We start from the raw sequence: 23,243 nt of genomic DNA, 5'->3' as shown, positions 1-23,243 counted from the left end.
TCAAATCAAGTGACTGCCTCTCCACACCCACTAAATCAGTTAGTGTATATGGAAAAAAAAAAAACAATGCGCGCGAGCCCACTGCAAATATGTGTTTTCTTTGCATTAAATGCTCTGCGAGGAAATATTAGGGCATGCCTGTGTATAGTGCAGCGTGGAGCAACCGCTGACAAGGGTTTCCCAGGGATTACACAGAGCTTCTATTCACCGATTAATCATTAACCAAGCCCTCCAAGACACTGCTCTATCCTTCTTTTCATACACAAAACGGGCTTTAATGGACACGGTCGCTTCTAGTTTTTTAAGGGGGGATATTTTAATCGGATTGCCAACAAAAAAAACCTAGGCGTCACCCAGGAAAGGAACAAGTTGAATGGAATTTGTTTTATTTCCTGATTCAAAACGACGACTGCTACCAGAAGCTTGGCGATACAAATCTAAGGTTTCCAAAAGCGGACGGAGGAGCACGCGCGGAGAGGTATCAGAGGGAGAGAGGGGAGCCGACAGCCGGGGAATCCCTCTGCATGTTAATGGTGTCTTTTGTAGACCAAAGGGAAAAAAACAAGATTTATGTCCGCTCGCTTCTTCAGGCTGTAAACACGTCAGTATGGTCCTTCTGGTTTTGGGACGGAGACACAACGACACAATTAAAAAGTAGAGCACACCGGCGTGGGAGGGCGAGTGGGACAAAAAAAATCACGCATTCGTTTTTTTTAGCCAACGTGGCTTTTCCTAACAGGAGTACGGGGGCATTTGTATAATTATTTACTCCGTTGTCTTTTGGTGAAATGCTGATTCGTGTTTCTCTTTAAAGTCACTATAGCTTGAGGGTTAAATGTCAAAGGAGTAAGTGGGTTGCATTGCCGGGGCTGAATAATAAGACACAAACCTTTTACCCTTATTCTGAAAATGTGAGTAAAAAAAAGGGGTTGCTTGAGTTGGAAATAGCCAACTATATTTGGGGGAAGACCATGTGAGAGGCCGAGAAAGTAGGCCTATCTTCCGAGGAGTAAGGCGCCCGCTCTAAGAGGTACGATTCCCTTCGTCATTTTTATAGTGATGAATGGCGCGACAAAGACAAGTGGACGAGAAGGGATTATTGCTATCAGCCTCCTCGCGGTTCTTCCGCTGCAGCGGGGAGGAGATGTGCTGAGGCCGCGCGCCTTTCCCTGTGAGCGCCTTGGCGGGCGCGCGTGCTGCGTTATTATAAATTGAATAAGGATATTATCACCGAGCGTTCATAGCTTAAAATCGATACAGATATGGAGCTGGGCGTGTGGACTTACCAGCGGCTAAGCAGGCTCTCTGAACGACCGCACCAAGGCCTTCTGCGTTCACCTCGACAGTGGTCTGAAACAAAGAGTCAGAGCACTTAGACTAACACTCACGCACAAACACTTAACAGTTTATACTGCGATAATATGTGTAATATTATTAATGTAATTTTGGTTTTAAATTCATGCTTCGTATGTCTAGCCATAAGCTTCAACGCCGCTTGGGCCTGTACCTACATCCAGCAAATCAAATATGTAGGTCAACTAATGCACCTTTTATGTATGGAGTTTATTTACACATAGTTGCGATAATTCGAACAAAATACACTACAGCAATGAATTAGCCTGGGGATTATATTATTTATATTTTGGTTGCTTAAATAGTCTATAATGTATGTTATTAGTGCAACTAACGTAACGAAAAATTAGTCTGATTCACAAGTCTCTTCACTAAGGGCCAGCTCGTTTATAGCGACACACACGCGTTGTTGAGTCCACTAACACAACAACAACAACCTGAATCACATATAGCTTCGCACTGAACACAACTCACAACACAACTTGTGCTTATTTTTTATTCGGATCATTTTTAGATATTCTTTTCGTTCGTGTATTTCCTATACCACTATGCTGCGAAATTGATCGAATAGTCATTAGCTGTCGCGCGGCGGCTTCCCTGAGTCCCCGCGCCCATAAATCACAAGCGGGCGTCGTGACCTCAGCGCGGCCGCGCGGTCCTCGATGGCACTCCGTCTTCCATTATATACTCGTTTCCCTCGTGGAGCGACACAATCCTACTGCTTTCCCTTACTTTTTAAAGCGGCTCGTGGTTGATTTATCATTTACACCACAAATCCATGTAAAGAGACAAGATTATTGCACAATTATAGGAAGGACTTTAAGGCCTTGGTGCGGTACATTGTAGGACTGGCGTTCCAATGAATGCTTTGCCCGAGTCGGTTTTCAAAAACAATGTAGGGTAATTTATTGGTCTTCAATTATATATTGCAAATATATATTTACAATAATTGAGCTCCTTATGCATGCAAGTACAAAGCATTTGCAATCCTGATCACAATAAATAAGCTGTACATTTTTGAGAGCTGTTTATAATTGGTTTGAAAAGCTTGCTAAGGTGCATTTGTTAAATCCTTGATACCTGCAGATATCCTGATATTAATAGCCTCCTATTACGGCTCCTCTTGCACCCAGGCGAGGAGCCGCTTCTCTTTTCTACTGACCCCAACCTCGAGCGGCCATAACTCACGACAATAATGAACAATCGGCGGAAATACCTCAAAATAAAATCCATCCTCCCAACGAATGGACTCGGATTTTGTTCTCGTGGAAAAAACATATCCGTCGGTGAAAGCAGTAAAATACCATCCACAAAAACCACGATTCTTCCTACACCTCCCTTTCACCGTATCTCCCTATTTCTCTAGATTAAAACAAAGCCCCGACCCCCCTCGCGGAAAGTGGGGGTAACTCGCACATAATCAGCATCATATGCCCGCATCGGGACAACGCTTTTCCTCCCCGTACCATAACACGGAACAATATTATGCGTCCGCTCACGTGACGCAACGTCAACTTAAATCCCTTTTATTTGAGTCCGTGAATCATTAATGGAGGCAGTCGTTGCCCCCGAGGAGAAACGGATCCGTTTGGACGGAGAAAAAAGAGGGTTACATGACATTACAATGTATCTGGCAAGAGGAGCGGGTCTCTCGCAGAGCAGCAGCAGCTTTTTCCACATGTCGCCCCATTCAGAGGAGAGGGTGTTCTGTCGTTTTTAAAGTGCCATATATTTACTGGCCATTAGCGGTAAGTGCTATACCTGCTCTATTATCTGCAGTTTAAACGCATTCGCAGCGACTGCTTTTGGAGTAGTAGTGGTAGTACGTTTGCGCATTAAGGTGAGACTATTCGCACTGAAGAAGATGGAGAGGATTGTAGCTTCCAAAACATCCCTTTAGGGTGCCCTAATTAGGGTATTACAACATCTCCTCTTTAGGAAATCAAAGACCTACAGTGAAAAGCCCGAAGCGAGTAGGCTACTCAATGCTTCCCTCCCGTTCTTTACTCCTGCGTTATGTCATAACGCACTGTGTGTGTCTCAGATACCGCCGTGCGTGATGTGGACGCATTATAACTCACAGCACACAATAGCACTACCTGTTGGGTCTTCTGAGAAGACGCGTGCACCGCGGTGGTCCTAAGTGGTACATGTACCTATAGCCTCTGTCAGTCAGCGGTGGGCTGAGAGTGTAGCTCAAAATACGTGACCACCAAACATGAGTCCATGACCCCACATAACAGCGATCACCATTCAGCCTACATTGACCTGCGTGATTCCTATGAACATCTGAGTGATGCAGTGTTACATTATAGGACGGTGCAAAGGGGGATGGCGGTCCGGTGCCAAGAGTATAGGCTATACGATATCTAAAATGGGGGTTATTAATGGAATCAAGTCTTGTATTGTATTTTTTATCAGCCAATAACTTATCAGCCAGCAACTATATCTACATGAGTCTGCCCTAACTATGGATATATTTTTTGCATCATTGGTTATTTGACCTCTTGGATAAATGTTTTGACCTATATAGCTTCTCTCTCTCTCTCTCTCTCTCTCTCTCTCTCTCTCTCTCTCTCTCTCTCTCTCTCTCTCTCTCTCTCTCTCTCTCTCTCTCTCTCTCTCTCTCTCTCTCTCTCTCTCTCTCTCTCTCTCTCTCTCTCTCTCTCTCTCTCTCTCTCTCTCTCTCTCTCTATCTCTCTCTATCTCTCTCTCTCTCTCTGCAAGGTTTGGCGCTTATTTCCCGTCAACATGGAGTTGCAGGCGTGGAAAAGACCAGCCACAACTATTAATCATTCTGGGCGGACATGAACATCACCCCACTCCCACACCAGCCTTTGTTTTCTCAAACTACAAGTTGAGCAGTAAACTTTTAAAGGCACGGGCTGGAGAAGAGCATATCTTTCAATGCATCTTCACAATGCAAATATAATGGCCGAGAGCACCGAACGCGTAATAGATAGTTTACGCGTAATACAATTTAGATAGTTTACGCGGTGCTTGATTGTGTTATGGAGCATGCTGTTTGGATGTCATTGTTTCGGTTGTACTTTCTTGTTCTTTTATTTTATTAGTGTGCTTTTTTTTAATCGTGGTCCATGTGTTTATCCAGGATCGTCAACAAAACAGGAAAGTTGGAGAATGTTGGAGGCGCTGGAGAATGTTTGGCGGACGTAACGCAGGACAGAAAGCAGACCCTATACTCCCACGCAGCCTTTCGCCACCGCACCTGAACTTTTCCCTGACCCGGGGAGAGACAACCAAAGTGTGAAGTTTAAAATCCAGAAGTCGTGGAAAAGAAGGCACATAGTCTATCAAGGACATTTGTTTTACAGACAATCGATCTTATTCCTAAGAACGTATACACTACCTTATAAGACCCATAAGACCTGGACCCTAACTGTGGTTCAATTTGTAGGCAAATATAATTTGAACATATGGTTTTGAACGTTCATAACACTGCTCCGTTCTTTGAATAGAGGTAGATATGCAATCGCAAATGCATATTTGCTGACAACTAAAGGGAACTAAAGGCGCAAACCACTTGTCACCATTCTTTCTTTGGATGGCGGCCAGAGAGCGCTACATATCTCCCCACAATGTTGACATCCGGAGGTCTAACGAGTAGGCTTAGGTTACCGATAAACTCCACTAAAGATAAATGCTACTCGAAGGTTTACAACCGCCAACATCAAGGCTAATGTGAAATGCAACAGTTTATCTAGTGCCCTTCTTGATCACTGTTTAATGGCAGAAGGAGAGTTTGAATGCGTTTCAATGTTTGAACTGTGAGTCGTTCATGTGGATTGTTTAACTAGTTTCAATAAAGAGTCAATATTTGTTTGTATTGTTTGTGTTGTATCAGCTTTTTGTATTTTTTCTATTTCAAAACTACAACTATAAGACCACTAGAAATTCAGGTACTAACATATTTGATGCTAATAACAGGCTCCGCTTTAATATAAGGGCTCATGATAATAGTAATAATAATAATAGCATATCATAAAGACAATAATCATACCAATAATATGTTAATAAATAATAAAAGAAATGACAATATTAATGCTAATATCACCAATAATCCGTATATGATATCGACGTTGGAATCTTAATCCACCAAATTGATAGTCTTCTGTCCCTTATAAAGCCATTCAGATCTTTCATGGTACTTCAAAATAACAGTTAACTGTAATTTTAAAGTGTTAACACTAAGTTACACATAAATCATATGAATAAAGAATAGGCCTACTAATGAGGTGAAACAGCCTCACATTACTGAGACAATAAGCTATATTTGTTTAAATTCGACCTATGTTGTTCAACAAGTTGCCATGGGATTTAGCTTTTGTAATCGAATTATCAGGTTGTTTGTTACACAGTGGATTCTTATTGTTTGATATCCTACATTTAGGGCCTCATATTTATAAGACCAATGTTCATATTTTGAAGCCCCCGTTTAGATTTTTGTGTCTTGGTATTTGGCATTATCATTGAGCACAGGAGCAGGCTATAAACAGTTTATGCTACAGCTAACAAGACAACAATATACATATCACCCAAAACATGCATTACTAAACGCCTTGTTTGTCCCTTTTTTCATAATGATAACATAAATGGTTAGTCGCCCGGAAGAAATGAATGAACGTGCGAAAAACGGCACCAAAAGACCGTTTTGTTTTGGTTTATATTTTGTTTTGCTTTGTACATCCAACTAATTAGTTAGGCCTACTCTTATGTGCAGGTGAGCCGAAATTACATCATTTTAAAGTCCCAAAGGAATTGCTGAGAATCTGAAATATACTCACACAGAGTCACGAAGGCTTCTTCAAAAGGGACGAAGGAATAACCTAGAGCTTATCACCAGAACTGTATCTCGCACACTGCCGAGGATCACTTCAAATGGAATTACGGCCGAATTTCATATCTATTTCTGACCCGAGGGCATTCATTATTCATCGAGTCACGTGGATGAGCGAATTAAAATTTTAAAACCCTGGAAGTGACCTCCATTGTGGTATAAAATGAGTGGAAATCTTGAATTTAACTTGTTCGACATCTTGATAGGTTGCGTAAAATGGGTGCCAATCAGGTCAAACGCAATTTTTTTGCACATCCCTACAACTAGTTCTGTGCGTAAAGTATGCCCGGAATGATTTTGACAATAGAAGATGACAAGTTAGTGGCCATTATATGACGATTTCATATAATGACTAAAAAATAAAGGCAAATGACGCAGCAATGGGACTCTCACGCACAGAACGGTTGTTTATGGCCTATCCGATTTTTCAATTAGGCCTCGTGCAAGGTAATCGGCAATCTATTTCCTAAAGATAGATTAGCTAAAAAGAGGGCTGGAATTCATGCCAAAATGTTAGGTATTTTGTTTGTACATATGTATCCTGGCCATCAGGTAAACTATTTCCGCAACACTGCTGTATAGAAATGTGCAGAAAAATTAAAACGTTTAGTAATACAAGTCAGACATTAAGGTGTTACGACCCTGGGTCATAACATAAGGTCTACACATTTTTTCAGGGCATTGTTTGATGAAGAAAACACGAAATGAAGAAAGCCAAAGTGGTATTACACTGATGTATGATATGAACATTGTGCGTGTCTTAAGGTCAGGGGTCAGGAGAAGGGCTGCGCGCCGCTGATTGGTCAGTGACGGTTGTGTCCTCTGGTTGAACTTCCTATTGTGTGAGTGTAGCAGGTAGCAAACAACAGTTAAACATTAGTTCACTTATGTTTGCTATGGACTTTACAAAAATAAACTGTTTGCTGGATTACTATAAACCCTTTCAATGTTTAGACCTAACGCGAGTAGTGGAACTAGCACATCAAGCTGTTTCTGTAATAAGAACAAATAAATTATTCTATAAGAACTACTATTCAATAATTTATTCGATGAAAACGTCTATAAACTTTGTTAGGGATACTTATAATAACGTGTTGACTGATATTGCTACAAAGACAGTTGACAGAAAAAGACAACAATCGGGAACGAAACAAATGATTGTGGCCTCTTATAAAACAATTCGTCCGTGCTATATTTTAAGAACAGAGGAGGGTAACTCTTCTTCATGTATGAAATGAAATAGACACCGTTTAAAATAGCAAATAATATCAATTGCTTTTTTTAATAACCTTACAAAAAATCACAAACTGACTACTCAAAACAACGAAGGTGACGAAACGGACGGACGATGCCCTAATACTAAATAAAAAACAATACGAAAAAATATATTATCCTATGCAATTGGCCCGTGTATAATTATTCAGCATTTCGATGTGCGCCATTTCTATATGCAGATTTTTCAAGCCATATCATTCAGTGAAGAATATATTTATTTCACAAGAACAGCTATTTAGCCTACATTACAACGACAATTATTTCGACAGAACATACAGATATTCACAGTTTAGAACACAGCACGACATGTGGTACACTATCACGACTTAACTAGAACGACAAACATAATTCTAAAGACAAAATGTTATTTTCATTGTGCCTTCTTAGTGATTTGTCTATATACATCAGATGCAAAAGTCACCTGGGCTACATTCAACAGTAAACCAACACACTCTGTCTCGCTCTCTGTCTCTCACACACACACACACATCCACACACACACACACACACACACACACACACACACACACACACACACACACACACACACACACACACACACACACACACACACACACACACACACACACAGAGACAGACAGACAGACAGACAGACAGACAGACAGACAGACAGACAGACAGACAGACAGACAGACAGACACCACACACACACACACACACACACACACACACACACACACACACACACACACACACACACACACACACACACACACTATCTATCCTTGACTCTCACTCACACTCTCTTACACACACAGAAAAAAAACTACAATGTTACTCTGCATGACCTAGAGATTTGCTATATATCTTTCAAGTATATTAGACTTTTCCATGAGCAATACAAAAAATGATAATACTGATAAAAAATGACTTACGTTTGCCTCACTTCATTTAACCTGTATATTAACCCAAGTCCTTGCTTTGAACGTGCGTTCCCCTTTTTTGTATCATAAAATTAAACAAATACATGTACACTTCAGTTGCCGTCTTGGGTGATTAGAGGTGAATTTCAAGCTTATATGACGAGGACAAACGAGGAGCAGAGGTGGTTTTCAAGGAACGATGGACTTGTAAAACCCAATGGCAGAAGTTTGGGAAAAAGGGGGGGGGGGATTACAACATGTGTAACACACCGGAAAGTCGGTCCACAAAAATTTCCACTTTTGTAATTTGCATTCTCAGTCTGTGTTGTGGTGTGGGTTTGCTGCGGTTCACGCACTATAGACTGGCGGCGCACGGTGTAGGCACGAGCTGTTGGCCTGTTTTGATCTGCTGCGGCTGGGCACCAGAGACTGAAGTCGAGGCTGTGTTGGAGGAGCGGATCTTTGTGTTGGGCAGCTTGTGGTCCTTCTTCCACTTCATTCGTCGGTTCTGGAACCAAATCTTCACCTGGCGTTCGGATAGACACATGGTGTGCGCGATCTCCACCCGCCTGCGTCGGGTCAGATAACGGTTGAAGTGGAATTCTTTCTCTAACTCAAGAGCCTGCTGGCGAGTGTAGGCGGTGCGGGATCTCTTGGGCACTCCTCCGTTGTAACTGGCACTGACTGCAAAAACCATGCACATGCAAAGCAAGCAGGTGTTACGTGAAGCGAAAGGTTTTCCTTCCCCAAAAAATCCCCAAGATTCTATCTAAAATTGAAGACTATAAGGACGATGTGACATAAATGGCGATTACTATCCCACTTTTTGCATCATGTCCTCTCCCGTTCGTGCGCAGAAATGCGCTTAATTTGGCGATGCCGTCTGTGTTAGAATTCGTACCCGGGGATAGATTAAGCGTACAAATGATTAACCAAACAGCAGGACTAAATATCATACTTTGGCTTTGGTCCACCCGTAGAGGTAGTTTAGGTTAAAAAGCAACAAAGGCACATGGCCCAGACAGACGAACACAGGCAATAAAATTTACGAGGGTCCTTAATTACCGACCCTGCTGCTCGATAGTCGTAAATTGCTGTTGTAAGGGGCGCTACTAGTGCTGCCTCAATGGCTTTGCGTATGTTCCAGTGGTCGGCTCTCTGTGGTTCTACCATTTAACTGTAACGATAACTCACCGTTACTAACGTGGACCTTTTTCATCCATGGATAGACCACCGGTTCCTTGCCCTTTGGTACACCGGGATATGGCTCATTTGCAAGGCTGCAGTCTTTGCTGGTGTTCGTCCCTGCGCCGCTCTCGGGAACCGTGTTGAGGCGAGTACCGTGGCTCTGGGGGACGGGCTGCGGCTGTGCGTGATGCCCGTCGCTGAAATCGTCCAGTCCGTTGGTGGGGACATTGCCGTAATCGTAGCTCGGATCTGTGTAGTTTGACCTCGGATAGGATGCATCGTCGTGATGGGGAAAACCTGTATCTTTTTGCCGTTCGTAGTAATCCCCGGGCGTGGGGATGTATCCGCTTTGTTGGTATTCGTCGCATGGAGGAAAGGATGGTTCGATATAGTTCGAGTTTATCAAATAGGAACTCATGGTCATTAATTTGTGAAGTGCAACAATACTAATTTTTATCGCGCTGTCGTTTTTCTGATCTCCACAAAACCCTCCTACTCCCTGTCAAATGTACAAAGTTGTCTGGTCACGTGTAAAGCACCACCAATCACGGTGTCTCCTGTGGGCATCATGTAAACAGGAACCAATGGAAAGCATGGCATTTTGCACAACGAAAATTGCTCGGACTAGCTTACGTTTGTGTTTTCCTTATTAAATCACAGTATATAAAGAAAATTCAATCAAGCGACTTGTTTACTGCATGGACCAAAGTAGGGGCAGTGTCCGCCGACCTCGATTTAGTCCTATATCCGAGAAAATCCAGCATCCCGCTGTATGTGAAAGCAAAGTTATGGATGGGAATGTACTTCTTCACAAACAAAAGAATATCTCTGATGGAACATTAAATGAATTTTAGGTTAGCGTGCGTCTTAGTGCACAGCTCTACACACGAGGCTGTTTACTGACACCAGAACAGAAAGAGACAGTCATTTTAGGACGTTGTCACGTTATTAAAAATAACAAAATAAAAGGATAAAAAAACAGATATGTTTTACTGATCTGAAAGAGACAGAGAAAGAGAGACTCTCTACGTGCAGCTGGTTTTATATAACGATATTAAGAAACCTTTGACTCCCTACTCTTCTCGTGAGCTTGACTTTAAACACAATGTTGCTCAGGCAACATCAATCTAAGAGGTTTACGCATTACGTCATTAATAAACCATTTCTCCTACCAAAAATAAAGATAACTCGATTTTTCCTCCTCAGTTTTAACATTTATTACAGAGCAATGGACCTATACGCACTGCAACCATAATCAAATATCTTTCTGAGATAAAATATTTTTTTTACCAAATCCAAAACGTTGTACCGTTTTGTGTTTTTCCCTTGGATGAACAAGTGCATGTAGCAGCACACAAGCTGCCCTCGTGCGAGCCCCCTGGTCCTTCGATAGTAAGATAGATAGTGGGATTTACACTGCACAATAATATAACAAGTGGATGACCTGACGCCTTAGCACCACAACTTTTCCTGCAAGTAATTAGTGTCCAAAATAGAAGCCCTTGAATGAAATCTCCCAAAATCGAGTAAAACAATGTGCAGAGACACCCTCATGCAACAAAAGGCTGGAGCAATTAGGCCTGCTTTAGTAGGCCTCTATAAAAATATGAATAATATATAAGGGGTAGCCAAGTATGAATTAATAACAGGTATTGTGCTTATTTTTTATATCTGTTATTATTACTATTATGGTTATTATTATGGTTATCATGATGGTTGTTATTATTGTTACATTAATTATACATATCTTTTGGATTGAAGCCGTAGAAGATGGTAATACGTAGAGGGAGAGTTCTATATTAACAAATATGCTTACATTCCTATGATATGAAGATATGCATTCATAGACTCCGGAGAATAAAATGATCCAGAGGAAAAGAGAAAAGGCAGACAATAAACCAACGAGATAAATATAGCAGCCGCTGACCGTATTGCTCCTCTGCCCACAGTGTCACGCAAATCTCCATCTTCACAACTTGTTTCTTCACATATCCGCACAGAACAAATCCAACATGAACAACTGTGTAATTCCCTTTGAGCCAAAGAGACTTTACAGAAGTTATCCTTAACTGTCCACTCGGAGAAGGCCCCTGCGTCGTGAAAGACGAGGACAAACCTCGGAAATATTGAAAGCGTTCTTTCCCCTTTTTCTCCCCGCCATTGTATTCCTGGCCCTAAACAGAGATAACTTCTGCTGACCCCAGAGTGACACCGTTTCCATTTTGTTTCTGATTAATCTTGGGCATTGACAGTCTTTGTTAAACAACAAGGCGTGCCCTTCTCCAAAGAGGCGACATTTTCATATCTGTTAGACGCAGTGACCTCGAGTTCACCCCGGACTTGGACTTCACAATCTCCAACGTCTGCCTAACTCTGAAGGAGATGGGAGAGCACTTAGCGTGGGTCAACACCCAGGGACGTCCCAACAAGATACAATTATGTTGAAATGCCACAAAGCCATTTGAAAAACACCAAGCGTGGTATTAAACTGCTTAAAGTGAGGCAAAAAAAACCACGAAAATAGTAAAATGTTCAACAGATATATTAAGATATATTATTTGGCAATCAATGTCTCTATATTTTCATGTTGAATACTTATGTGTTTAATTCAGTTAATTGTGTCCTGTAGCTCCAACTTGACCAACAATATTGAATGTAGCGGCCTGACCACGTTGTAAGGTGTATTATTCATTTTTTCGTTTAACATATGAAGTATTTTGTTTTCTATGGTCTATTTGTTTTCTACAATAAAGTATGCATCTTTAAATGTAATATACAAGAGCCACCACTTGCTGTAAGTTAATTTAGCTAGGGAATGTTTTTTTTATTAAATTTCCCTTTGTTTCACCTAACTCATGCAGAAGCGAATTGTACCCCACACATGGGCATGTACCCGTATACTCCGAAGACCACCTAAGAGGCAATTTATCAACATAATGTTACAAGGTAAGACAACTTCACATGATATCTAAATTTACAGTCTGCTGCCAATGTATTCAATGTATCAGAGGGTGGGAGATAGAGAGAAAGGGATGGACTGGGTCAGTGTGACTATTATCCACTTACAGTAAGTCATCCTTGCGTGAATGACGGCTATCTTTTTTTGACAGGTCGGTCTACTTGTTGCTGTAGCAAGGACCTCGGGATAGGTATTAAAGTATCAACTTTGATTAATGTGGGGCATACTTTGTCAGTATGACTGCAGAATGAAAGCCTATACTGCCTATCTTGAACAACTGCAAAACTTGAGCCATAGGCCCTATTTGTTATAGTTTATTATGATGAAAATGTTGCTTAAGCCTGTTGAACTCTATTAAGACTATTGAAAAGGTCAAAATAAAGAAAATGCAAATTATGTTAGAAGTTTTTACAATATCCAATTATACATTAAAAAAATTGGTAGGCTCTAAACGCTTGTGACAGGTTGTGTTTACATCAATCTAATCCTACATCCAAAACACGCCGGCACTTTGGAAAGGATATACTGTGAAGTGAATGTCTATTGAACTGATAGTACATCACAAAGACAGTGCACTGTACATGTAGGTGTTCAGACAAGTGCTGTGACGATAGCGACACTTTAAATATTGCTCTCTTTATACATCCCTCTCCTGTAGAAAGGGAGTGTTTCCACAAAAGTATAGAAGCTGCATGGGCTAAACCATTCAGTCTATGGAGGAACACCATTTTCTGTTTTATAGATAGGCCTACTCATTTGTATGTCAATGTTTATCTAGAGAAAAACTGTTTGTTAATGCTCCGTTACCACAACCCAAGCAACCGGTAAGCTAATGCGACATCGGGCAGATGTTTACGTAGGCATAGTAGTCCATGTGGATAGTACATGAAGCTATCAATTAGTTGTATTGAGAATATGGCCAAACACAGTTTCATATAACGGATTCAACGTCAAACAGACACATTTATGCATTCAATTTTTTACAGAAACATACAACCAAGCAAACAAGTAGCCAATATTATCAATGCTAAATAATCAATTCAAAACCCAAACTTATATAGTCCTGGCTCTGACTGGCTTTCGATAAGCTTTCTAAGACGTTTCTTGAGAAACATAGGCCTTTGTTGTGATCTAAATGAAAAAACATATTATCGTTCTTAACCTTTGTATATGTTTTTGGAATAATTATCTAGGCTTAAATAGCTTTTTTTTTTTGTATATTTCTATATTTGTAGTAGGCATATGTTTTTTAAATTAGTGTTGTTCTTTTTTATTCAATATTGTACCTAAGCTAACGAATTTACTATTGTTATACATTTTATAAATGTGTAGGCCAGCCTAGGTTTTCCTTATTGTATGAGTTGAGTTGAACATATCTTTGAGATGCAGTCTCACGCAACGGACCGGGTCAACGCTCAATACCTTTTATTTATAAAATGATATTATTATATAAACGAATGTATTCACATTATTACACCTATTATTTTATGCCAATAATGATGATGTTGTTGATGTTGAATTACTACAGATGACCTACGATTGTAAATTGCGCAAGAGAGGTGCTCTTGAATCCTATGTCCTACAATATCAACTGATAACTCTCGGCGTATTACTTATTTTTTATTTGTATTCCTATTTCGTCCTATGATTATGCTTACAAAACCAGAATCGAAATTTTAAGATTAAACTTGAATCGAAACGATGCTCTAATTTTTATTCTAAACATTATTTGATGATAAAGGGGGCGGTATTGAAATGCGTTATTGTCTGATACTCTGTGGTAAAAGTCCAATATGTGAAATATACACATATTTATAAATATCTTATCCTGTGTCAACAAAAAATAATACACATATTAACGACACTTTTTATAGGCCTAGTCTACGTTACCAAATACCGTTATATTTGATCAAGATAAGGAAGTCTAAGTGTTTTTTAAAGGATCCACGGACATAATTTGGGCCTGCAGGCCTATCCATTACCCTGTGACCCGGTCGAAAGAATCAATCCTCAAAATGCTAATTTTGCCTTCGTCCCCCAAACATATCAAATGTAATTTATTCAAAGGAAATTCACCAATCAACCGCCCTAATAAAACGCCAGACACTCAATCTTGAGGTTTGGGACGTGTAGGGGGGACCCTCCCCTGGTCCTGCGCGCGGGGTCACTCCGCTTCCAGGGTTCACCTGGAGTGCAACGTCCAACATATGTAATTCAACGCTATTCTATCTTTTGTCTGCGTCGCGAAGACTGCCATTATAAGGCTGGCATCAAGCCCCAATAGAACAGATGAGGGAGACATGTTCAGCGCGTAAACTTTTGACCCCCTATCTCCTTCTCGTCCGTCTCCGCGAGCTTTTGACCCCTCGAGAAGCATCGCGCATGATCGCATCGCCATTTGATTGAAATTGTTTAGAAGTAGGCCTATATCGTTCTGTTAGCCTAGTTGGTTTTGATGCATCCAACGCTTATTGTTTGAGGATGTCAGAATAGGGCATGATAGTAGAAAGAAAATGGCTTTCAGGCCTACTTTGCTTAATTTTCCTAAAAATAGCGTATAGATGCAGTACCTAAAACAATGCAAATACCTTTGTGTAATGGATGTATTTGCAATTTTGTTGAAATACGCAATGTGAGAGAGCAGGGACAGCAGTCTTTAGACTGTGCTCTATACTCAAATATTTCCCATTTTGTTATAGTCAATTTATACAAACGAAATGTATACAGGCCTATAGAACAAAGGCATCGCAACAGAAACATTTCCATATAATATATTATCCTGTGTGTGCGGGCGTGTTTGTGTTGTGTGTGTGTGTGTGTGTGTGTGTGTGTGTGTGTGTGTGTGTGTGTGTGTGTGTGTGTGTGTGTGTGTGTGTGTGTGTGTGTGTGTGTGTGTGTGTGTGTGTGTGTGTGTGTGTGTGTGTCTGAATGTGTGTGTGCGTGTGTGCGCATGTTTACGTGCGTATTCGGGTGGAGGGGGCGGGGTTCTCCTCTGGAACATACGGAGAGGGAACAGGCGGAGGCTGACAGTGAACTTGGCCTAAAGCGAGCCCTGCTGGTGGCGCTGAGAGGATGCAGATTTATCTTTCTGCTGCGGCTGACCTCCCGTTGAACCTCCAGAGCTGAGGATGCGTCCTTCCTCTATGAGCGGCGCTGTAGCGCTGCCGCCGCTGCTGCTGTTACTGCTGTTACTGCTGAGCAAATGCCTTTGCTCCATGATGTGAAATTTGTGTATTTTTCTCTTGTTTTACCAAAAAAAAAATCCAATTTAAGCCGTAATATGTTTTCATTAAAATCTAGCTGACGAATCCAGCTGCAGAGCTAATATGATTGTTCATTGTGTTTATACTCAGGTCCATTTAGGCCCGCAGAACGTTATAATTGCTTGTTAAAGTTGAATCGGGGTTCTTAGCAGTGTGGATGAGATCGTTCTGCTCGTGCGCGAGGTTAACCAAACCACGCGTTTGTGGCTTTCTGTAGAGATGATTATCTGGTACCATGTGTTTGCGCATGTGTATGTGTGTGTGTGTGTGTGTGTGTGTGTGTGTGTGTGTGTGTGTGTGTGTGTGTGTGTGTGTGTGTGTGTGTGTGTGTGTGTCTTTGTCTGTGTTTGTGGCTGAGGGAGAGAGAGAGAGAGAGAGAGAGAGAGAGAGAGAGAGAGAGAGAGAGAGAGAGAGAGAGAGAGAGAGAGAGAGAGAGAGAGAGGGCGAGGGCGAGGGAGTTGTGCGTGCGTCTGTGTTTTTGTGTGTGTATGTGCGCGAATTCATGATTGCAGCCAAAAAACAAGTACAGGTAGACTGCTTCACAATAACTGATTGGTCTGTTGTATCAACTAACCATCACACGTTTAAATCCACTAGTGCCCAAAATGGGAATAAGATTTCCTTAAAAACTTTTTTGGACACAGAAGTAATCGAACTTCCATTAACTGCTACACCTTCCTACACTCCCTCCACACAACACATCAAAACCAACTCAATTACGTATTATAATCCCACTTATGTACTTTCGTGAACAATTTCAAATGTTGAATGAAGGGTTTAGTCCTACATGTTGGAACTTTTTAAGAGCGTGCACACACGGAAAAGAGGCACAGACTCAAACGAGACTTTTTGGTGACTTTCCCCTTGAACAAAACGAAACGAACACGTGTGTGTGTGTGTGTGTGTGTGTGTGTGTGTGTGTGTGTGTGTGTGTGTGTGTGTGTGTGTGTGTGTGTGTGTGTGTGTGTGTGTGTGTGTGTGTGTGTGTGTGTGTGAGAGAGACGTTTTGTGACGGAGTGAGTCGGTGTGTGCGTGTGTGTGTGTGTGTGTGTGTGTGTGTGTGTGTGTGTGTGTGTGTGTGTGTGTGTGTGTGTGTGTGTGTGTGTGTGTGTGTGTGTGTGTGTTCGCGTGGATTGTGTTTACTTGGCAGAGTATACTATAAACGAAATCAATTAAGACACCAACATGTGGCGCAAAGCAGTGTCCAGAAAAAGCAACAGTCCTTTGTCGATGCGTAACGCTACATTATTTCAAGGAAGCCCAACTACAATTGGATCAAATTTCCCGACTAATTCAACTGTACCTCTAGCGCGTGCTCCCTTCCCGATAACATCTCCAGAACCCCAACTTTCAGACACGTCTAGTAGCTTTAGAGATGGCCTGCTGATCCTAACAAGTAATCAACTAAACAACCAGGGGTTAGTAAGGGGGTGGATGAGGACAAAAGATAATTACCCAACATGTAAAATAGATTATGAGTTACACCACAGATGGAGGAAAACAAGTTACAGTGGGGAAGGAAGCAATTAAATAGCCATGAGCCGGACCTTACCCTGCCCAACATCTGCCGAGAGCAGCATTCAAGCACCGCGCAACTCACAAATGAGCTTAATTGACTAATACAGGCTAGATAGAGAGAGCGAATACAATCATAACGCTGTTTAGCACCGGGCTGGCCACTCTGGGGCCACGCACAGCTAGAAATGAAGAAGTCTACTCCTTCCGGAGAAACTTACCGTGAGAAATGTTCCTTCTCCTTGCGCGCCTCTGGTCCATCTTGAGTCACCACTGTGAGCAAGGCAAGTGGTGAAACGGTCAAGCAACACTTACAGCCTGCAAGGAGAGAGTAAAAGACGAAGCCTCGCGTCAGGGCGATTATATGTTATGTGCAATATACTGTCAACTCCCCAAAACCATAAAACTTACTTTAATGGCCACCACGTGACCGCTTATGGCCAGCGAGCCTATCTGGTCGCGCTCTGGATGATTTTACGATCTAATTCATTGACAAACCACCATTCATTTAGCCACCAAATGTCAGAGAGCCAGAACCAGACTAATAAAGTTTAGAGCTGGCAAAGTCTGAGTAAAGCGCCAAGTCCGAGCCCAGGAAGAGAGGACGGGTCCTCTAGTTGGTCTCAGGCCGCGGATCTATGCCCACCTTATCAAGGTGAGTGAAACAACCACATTTCCTTGGGTCTACCTGTTGAGAAGATAACATTTGGGAGGTTGGCCAGCCTAATAATTCACGCAGTGTGGTCAATATTTTATAGTTGTGAATTATATAACTTTTTTTATTGGACCTTTTGCCACACCTGGGCAATAAAAAAAAGATATATAATGTTTTGTAAACGACAAATACTGACTTCCAACAGTTTGTAGGCCTACCCATGAGCGTGAGAATATATATATAGGCCTATATATAGACACACACATATGCCCATATCTTTTTTCAATAACCATGCAGTCTGGTGTTTCCGTTCCAGTAGAAAGTTTATTATAATCCCCATCATCATCGTTATAGTATTTTCTCGACTTCCAGTCATTTAAAAACATTTACAAAAAGGTTTATCACGATGGCACTATACACTTAATGCAATTCGGGGGTCTCCGCGGGACCGTCAACATATAAAATATATATAAAACAAAGACAAGCACATTTTACTAAGATGCTGCGAGAGGCGAATAATGAAAACAAAGTAGCAGCCCGTGCAGAAAGGAGAATACAAGGCAGAGCTACATACAACATTTGATTGGGACGTCTGCCCTTACACGGCTCACAACGCACAGAATAACCACACAAGGTTTACGTTGTTGGTCTAGAAGCAAGTTAACTGTTCGGTACAATACATCAATTAAATAAATACATACATACATACTTACATACATATAAAACAAAAGGCTAAACATAATGGCAGCTAGAGTTCATACCAATGTATTTATTTTATTCGGCTGTTTTTGTTCTGGTATAGGCGACATTACACATATTTGTACTGGCTTTTTTGCGACACAACATTTTTTAAATGACTGTATTGAATTCTTTCTCAAGAAGGAATAAGTTACACGTGTATTTTATTTTTGCGCTTTCCTCTAACTCTAAACAGAACTGTACATCAATATTACTTACACAATCATAAACACGGTCCAAAATAGGAAAAACGTATAATAATTGTATCGGAAGTAATAGAGGGCCCGTCATTGGCATGCGAGGGGCCCCACGGCCCCAACCAAGAAGTCCAAGAAGTCTCTCGCACAATTTGCATGGGGGGAATGATACAAGAACAGAACTTTCCAGAACCTTCTCTTTGTGGGTGCTATCCTTTGACACAATATCAAGGCCGGTAGCCTCCGCCACCAGCTGCTGCCATGCTCATGCTCTTGAGCTTGTTGTCTTTCTTCCACTTCATCCGCCGGTTCTGGAACCAGATCTTGATCTGCCGCTCAGAGAGGCAGAGGGCATGGGCGATCTCGATCCTCCGTCTGCGCGTCAGGTACCGGTTGAAGTGAAACTCTTTCTCCAACTCCAGGGTCTGGTACCGGGTGTACGCAGTTCTCGCCCTCTTCCCTTCTGGACCAGACATATCTGATATAGGCAAAAACACAGGGCATCCATATCGTTATTTGACCCACTATTTCTAATATTGATTCTAACAACATTTGCAGTCCGCAGATGTGATTGTTGCGTGGTGTGAAAATATACTATAATTCAAATTTCTTTATTGATAGGCCTAGGTGAAATCTCACGTATTTTATTAGCCTAAGTTTAAAGTATGAACTAAGTTTGACAAAAGTTTACACGTGGGGCATTTTAATCAACATATAGGCCTAGCACATTTTATCACATAAAGATGGACCAAGACGCTGAGGTAACCTATGCTTATGTGTATTTAAAATTAGGTATTACAAACAGGTGATCTCTGTTGCTGATGGAAATTGACACTTTCTATTAGTGCTTTTACAAAAATAGCAATCCATAGGACTACACGTCCGTTAAATCTTCTTGTAAAGTTTATACCATATACAAGACGTCTATCTCCAATCATGCTACTATAACACCATTTTAAAGAAGTATGGGGAAGTTTGAAAGTTTACCATGACTTATATGTAGTTTCCTCATCCACGGATAGATCTGAGGTTGGGTTGAGTCGGTGGCATTTTGGGAAGTTGTCTGTGCGCTTCCCGCGGGCTTGTCCTCCTCCAGGGGCATGGCTTTGGCTGCACAGTCAGCCCGGTTCAGCATCGCGCCGCCATTCGAGTTGGAACACGGCGTTGGACACGCGCTGGCGATGGAGTTTTTGATGGCTCGGTGCTGAACCTGCTGCTGCTGAGGATCGGTGACCGGGGACAAGCTCGCGATCGAAGAGCACGGAAGAGGGTCAGGTGGAGGGGACAGCGAAGAGGTCCCAGTGCTGTTGGCGGTTTGAGTGTACCTGACTTGCTCGACAGAGGACGTGGTGGCCGCCGAATGGTTCGGGGAGTAGCCTTGCGATCGCTCGTTGCCCAAAAAGTGTCCTGCCCGCCCGACGGTCAGGTCCATCCCGTTGTAGCCATAGCCATACCTACTGGAATGCATGGTGGCTGTTGAGTCCCTGTATTGCTCGTTTGTCGAACTATGATCTCCATAATTATGTAACTGAAAGTCCGCGCCGTTGGGGTAACGTCCGCAGAATGAGTTCACAAAATAGGAGCTCATTTGTTGACAATCCACGGTTGTTCGTTTTAAGTATAGTTTATTTTATATTTTAGAAATACAATAAACGTACGTACTTGATTTGTGGCTCTTGATGGTTTAGCGCGTTCTTAAGCACCCCTGCACAATTTATGATGAATTATGGAAATGAGTAGGACATGTACTTGATTCTCTCTTACGTAGACACCCAAATATGGGGTACGGCTTAGAATCACGTGCTTTTGTTGACCAGTCGTAAATCCTGCTTGATGACCTCCAGAGGTAAACTCGTGCACGGTGGAAAATATGGGTGGGATGTAAAGGGTACGCGCAACGACGCGCGTCTGAGTTTGGTTCTCTGGAGCTCGAAATCGGTGATCTGAATTGTGTCCGTGCACCATCGTCTGGCGGAACTGGGGAACTACGCGAATGCGTCATTTTTAGAGGCGTTGGCTTCAAACGGGGTCATTCAGAGGTTAACGATCATTGCGGCACAAGTAATGGCTTTCCAAACAATACGAGTGACATGCTGGGAGTGCAAGCAGATTAAGATCAGTATATTCCATATTCAATTAAAGAAAAAATACAGATATGTCGCTATTTTAATTTTCTGAGAATAAAAATATATGGCCTATACCAGGATAATAACGTTTTTTATCAAAAAAGAAAGTGGAAACATCGTCTTCCACTAGATAAGATGCCTAGATTCAGAGGAGGCACTACAAAAGTGGAAAAACTTAATTTTCCCATAAATGCTGCACTTACACTTAAGAAATAAGTCGTTAGGTTTTTAATAAAATAAGAACAATGAACGTTGAATAGGCAATTATTAAATAATAGAAGCAGAAATATTTTTTGAAGATGCTTTCTTACCATTAATGCAAAGATATTTAAGCAAGCAAAAACCAAAAAAATTTATTATCGTAGTGTAGCTGAGCTACACTCATTATTTCGCCTACATTTAGTTTAGTTTATAAACGTATACGTTTAAAATGTTGTGATTATAAGATTTCCCATGTCTATTGATTCAGAGCAATACAATGCTTTCAACCAACATGTTAATAAGGGGTCCTATCAGATCCAATACGATGTCTCCTTGTCGGTAGGTAAAATTGAAGAAATATAAAAAAAGAAATGAGTATTATTATAATGATTGATAGTGTTATTATATCATTAGTATCAGTATAAGCTATTCTTTATCATTACTATTTAAATTATTATCGATAATAATATAACTTAACATAGCACAAGTACAAAAACGTGTAGGTTAGAAAAATACAGTGCATCATACTTAGCCTAGTGATAGCAATGTCATCTAAGGCTCCACATAGTCCTATCGTATTTGACACTTTATTTAAACGCACTAGTGAATATAAGCAAAGTAAAAAATAAAAGCATATGTCATTCACTTCTGATATTTGAAAAGCGACGACACGAAACTGCATAGGGCACCCAGCAACCTGCAGCAGTGCGCGCCAAGCTGCGGCCAAGACTGGCTGACACGAACAGTTCAGGCTTTGCTATGGATTCGTCGCTTATATCAACATATTCTCTGTCCGGTTGAGTTGATGAAGAAACGCAGCACGTGTGTAATTATATCTCTGCCTTGCTGGCAAACCGAATAACCTTCCAAGTGTGACTACGTCACCTTGGTCAGAGAGCGTGTGTGAACTGTTCCATGCGTTTTGGTTGTGAATTTATGGAGGCTACTTATTGTGTTTGGTAATAATGTGTATGGTAAATATATTTTTCTGAAAAAAAAAAAAAAAACACGTTTGTACAACCTTACACGCATTATGGACAACGTTGTAACAGTAGACTCTAATGTGATAGCCAAATGTGTGATGTGGTTTGAAGACGGAGCATGCAGGCGAAACAAAGGTAGGGCACTGCTCCCTGCTGGCCCGTTTAGACACTAGCACCATGCAGGGATCCCCGGCTGTGCGCGTCAAGCGAGGAAATGTCAACTATCATCACATAAACTATTTTTATTTAAAAAGGACCCAGGCCGATTTCATGTGTCTAAATAAGAAGCTTAAACAAAAACATTCTACATAATATAATAGCGTATAGATGAACAACAGCTTTTTATAACAAAGCCAACACAAGTGGCAAATATAGACTAATCACGCCCCAACCGTTAGAACATCAAAACAAGCTTAGCATGATTATGGCATACAAAGAGTTGTGTGCACATCATGCATAGTCTGTCAATTGAATGCTTATGTAAGAGTAAATAGCCAACATTAACATGTTAATCATACAGGCCACAGCAAGCTTTAAATCAAGTTTGAAGATGAAATAAGCATAAACAAAAAAAGAAGCACGAAATGTAAAGAATATGTGGTTGTCAACACAAACAATGCAACTGAGTAAAGGTTGAACACGGACACAGATAAATGAATAAATATACCATGGCAAGTTTAACGCAGGGCCACAAACAAGCATCTAACATTCTTCCCACAAGAGGGCGACAGAGAGGATGTTTGTTTGCCAAAATCAACTGAGAAAATTAACTAACACGAAGAGGTCATTTACCTACATATCAAATCTACACCAAACCACGTGAAGCATTGACGAAACGTATCACAGAGCATAGTCAACCTCGACTGAATAGAAACAGAACAGGTACAGAGCAAGTAGACATACAGCCAGTTTATCAACCATTAGCACATAATCAAAATTACCTACAACGCATTGGCGGGTTTAGATGTCAAGTAGACAAATAAGCTTTACCGAACCAAAAAAATCAACGGAGTGGTCAAGTATCATTTTTTTGGATAAACCTGCAAAA

General features: G+C 41.3%; 3 protein-coding genes and 1 long non-coding RNA gene across 9 annotated transcripts in view; 1 reads left to right on the top strand and 3 right to left on the bottom strand.

Annotated features, from left to right (window-relative positions):
• The window catches only part of hoxa3a (homeobox A3a), a 30,296-nt gene that overhangs the window by 6,745 nt on the left and 308 nt on the right, over positions 1–23,243 (bottom strand). Inside the window, exons 2-3 of one of the 5 annotated variants that reach the window (XM_060044220.1) lie at positions 17,517–17,613; positions 1,287–1,350 (exon numbers count right to left, since the gene is read on the bottom strand). The gene's annotated coding sequence lies outside the window, so the exon portion shown is untranslated. Of the gene's footprint in view, positions 1–1,286; positions 1,351–2,569; positions 2,711–3,452; positions 4,082–6,158; positions 6,771–11,485; positions 11,887–17,516; positions 17,614–23,243 lie in introns of those variants that run through there. The other 4 variants (XM_060044221.1, XM_060044223.1, XM_060044222.1 and 1 more) reach the window with 4 other exon arrangements.
• LOC132451647 (uncharacterized) lies at positions 111–5,193 on the top strand. Of its 2 annotated transcripts, none has more exons than XR_009524167.1 (2): positions 111–478; positions 4,081–5,193. It is a non-coding gene; the product is annotated as an uncharacterized LOC132451647 (long non-coding RNA). The 2 variants fall into 2 exon arrangements; XR_009524166.1 differs by lacking the exon at positions 111–478 and adding an exon at positions 2,968–3,101.
• On the bottom strand, positions 7,461–11,462 carry hoxa4a (homeobox A4a). The gene is made up of 2 exons (XM_060044230.1): positions 9,565–11,462; positions 7,461–9,054 (listed from the first exon to the last, which is right to left on the bottom strand). The coding sequence occupies exons 1-2, from the start codon at positions 9,980–9,982 to the stop codon at positions 8,726–8,728; spliced, it is 747 nt and encodes a 248-aa protein (XP_059900213.1). The 5' UTR covers positions 9,983–11,462; the 3' UTR covers positions 7,461–8,725.
• Positions 18,255–21,653, bottom strand: hoxa5a (homeobox A5a). Its single transcript, XM_060044228.1, has 2 exons — positions 19,873–21,653; positions 18,255–19,363 (listed from the first exon to the last, which is right to left on the bottom strand). The coding sequence occupies exons 1-2, from the start codon at positions 20,471–20,473 to the stop codon at positions 19,113–19,115; spliced, it is 852 nt and encodes a 283-aa protein (XP_059900211.1). The 5' UTR covers positions 20,474–21,653; the 3' UTR covers positions 18,255–19,112.

Source organism: Gadus macrocephalus, chromosome 22, assembly GCF_031168955.1.
Source record: "Gadus macrocephalus chromosome 22, ASM3116895v1".
NCBI classification, from domain to species: Eukaryota; Metazoa; Chordata; class Actinopteri; order Gadiformes; family Gadidae; genus Gadus; species Gadus macrocephalus.
Note: the sequence above shows the minus strand (reverse complement) of the source record. Positions and strands in the feature narration are given on the sequence as shown.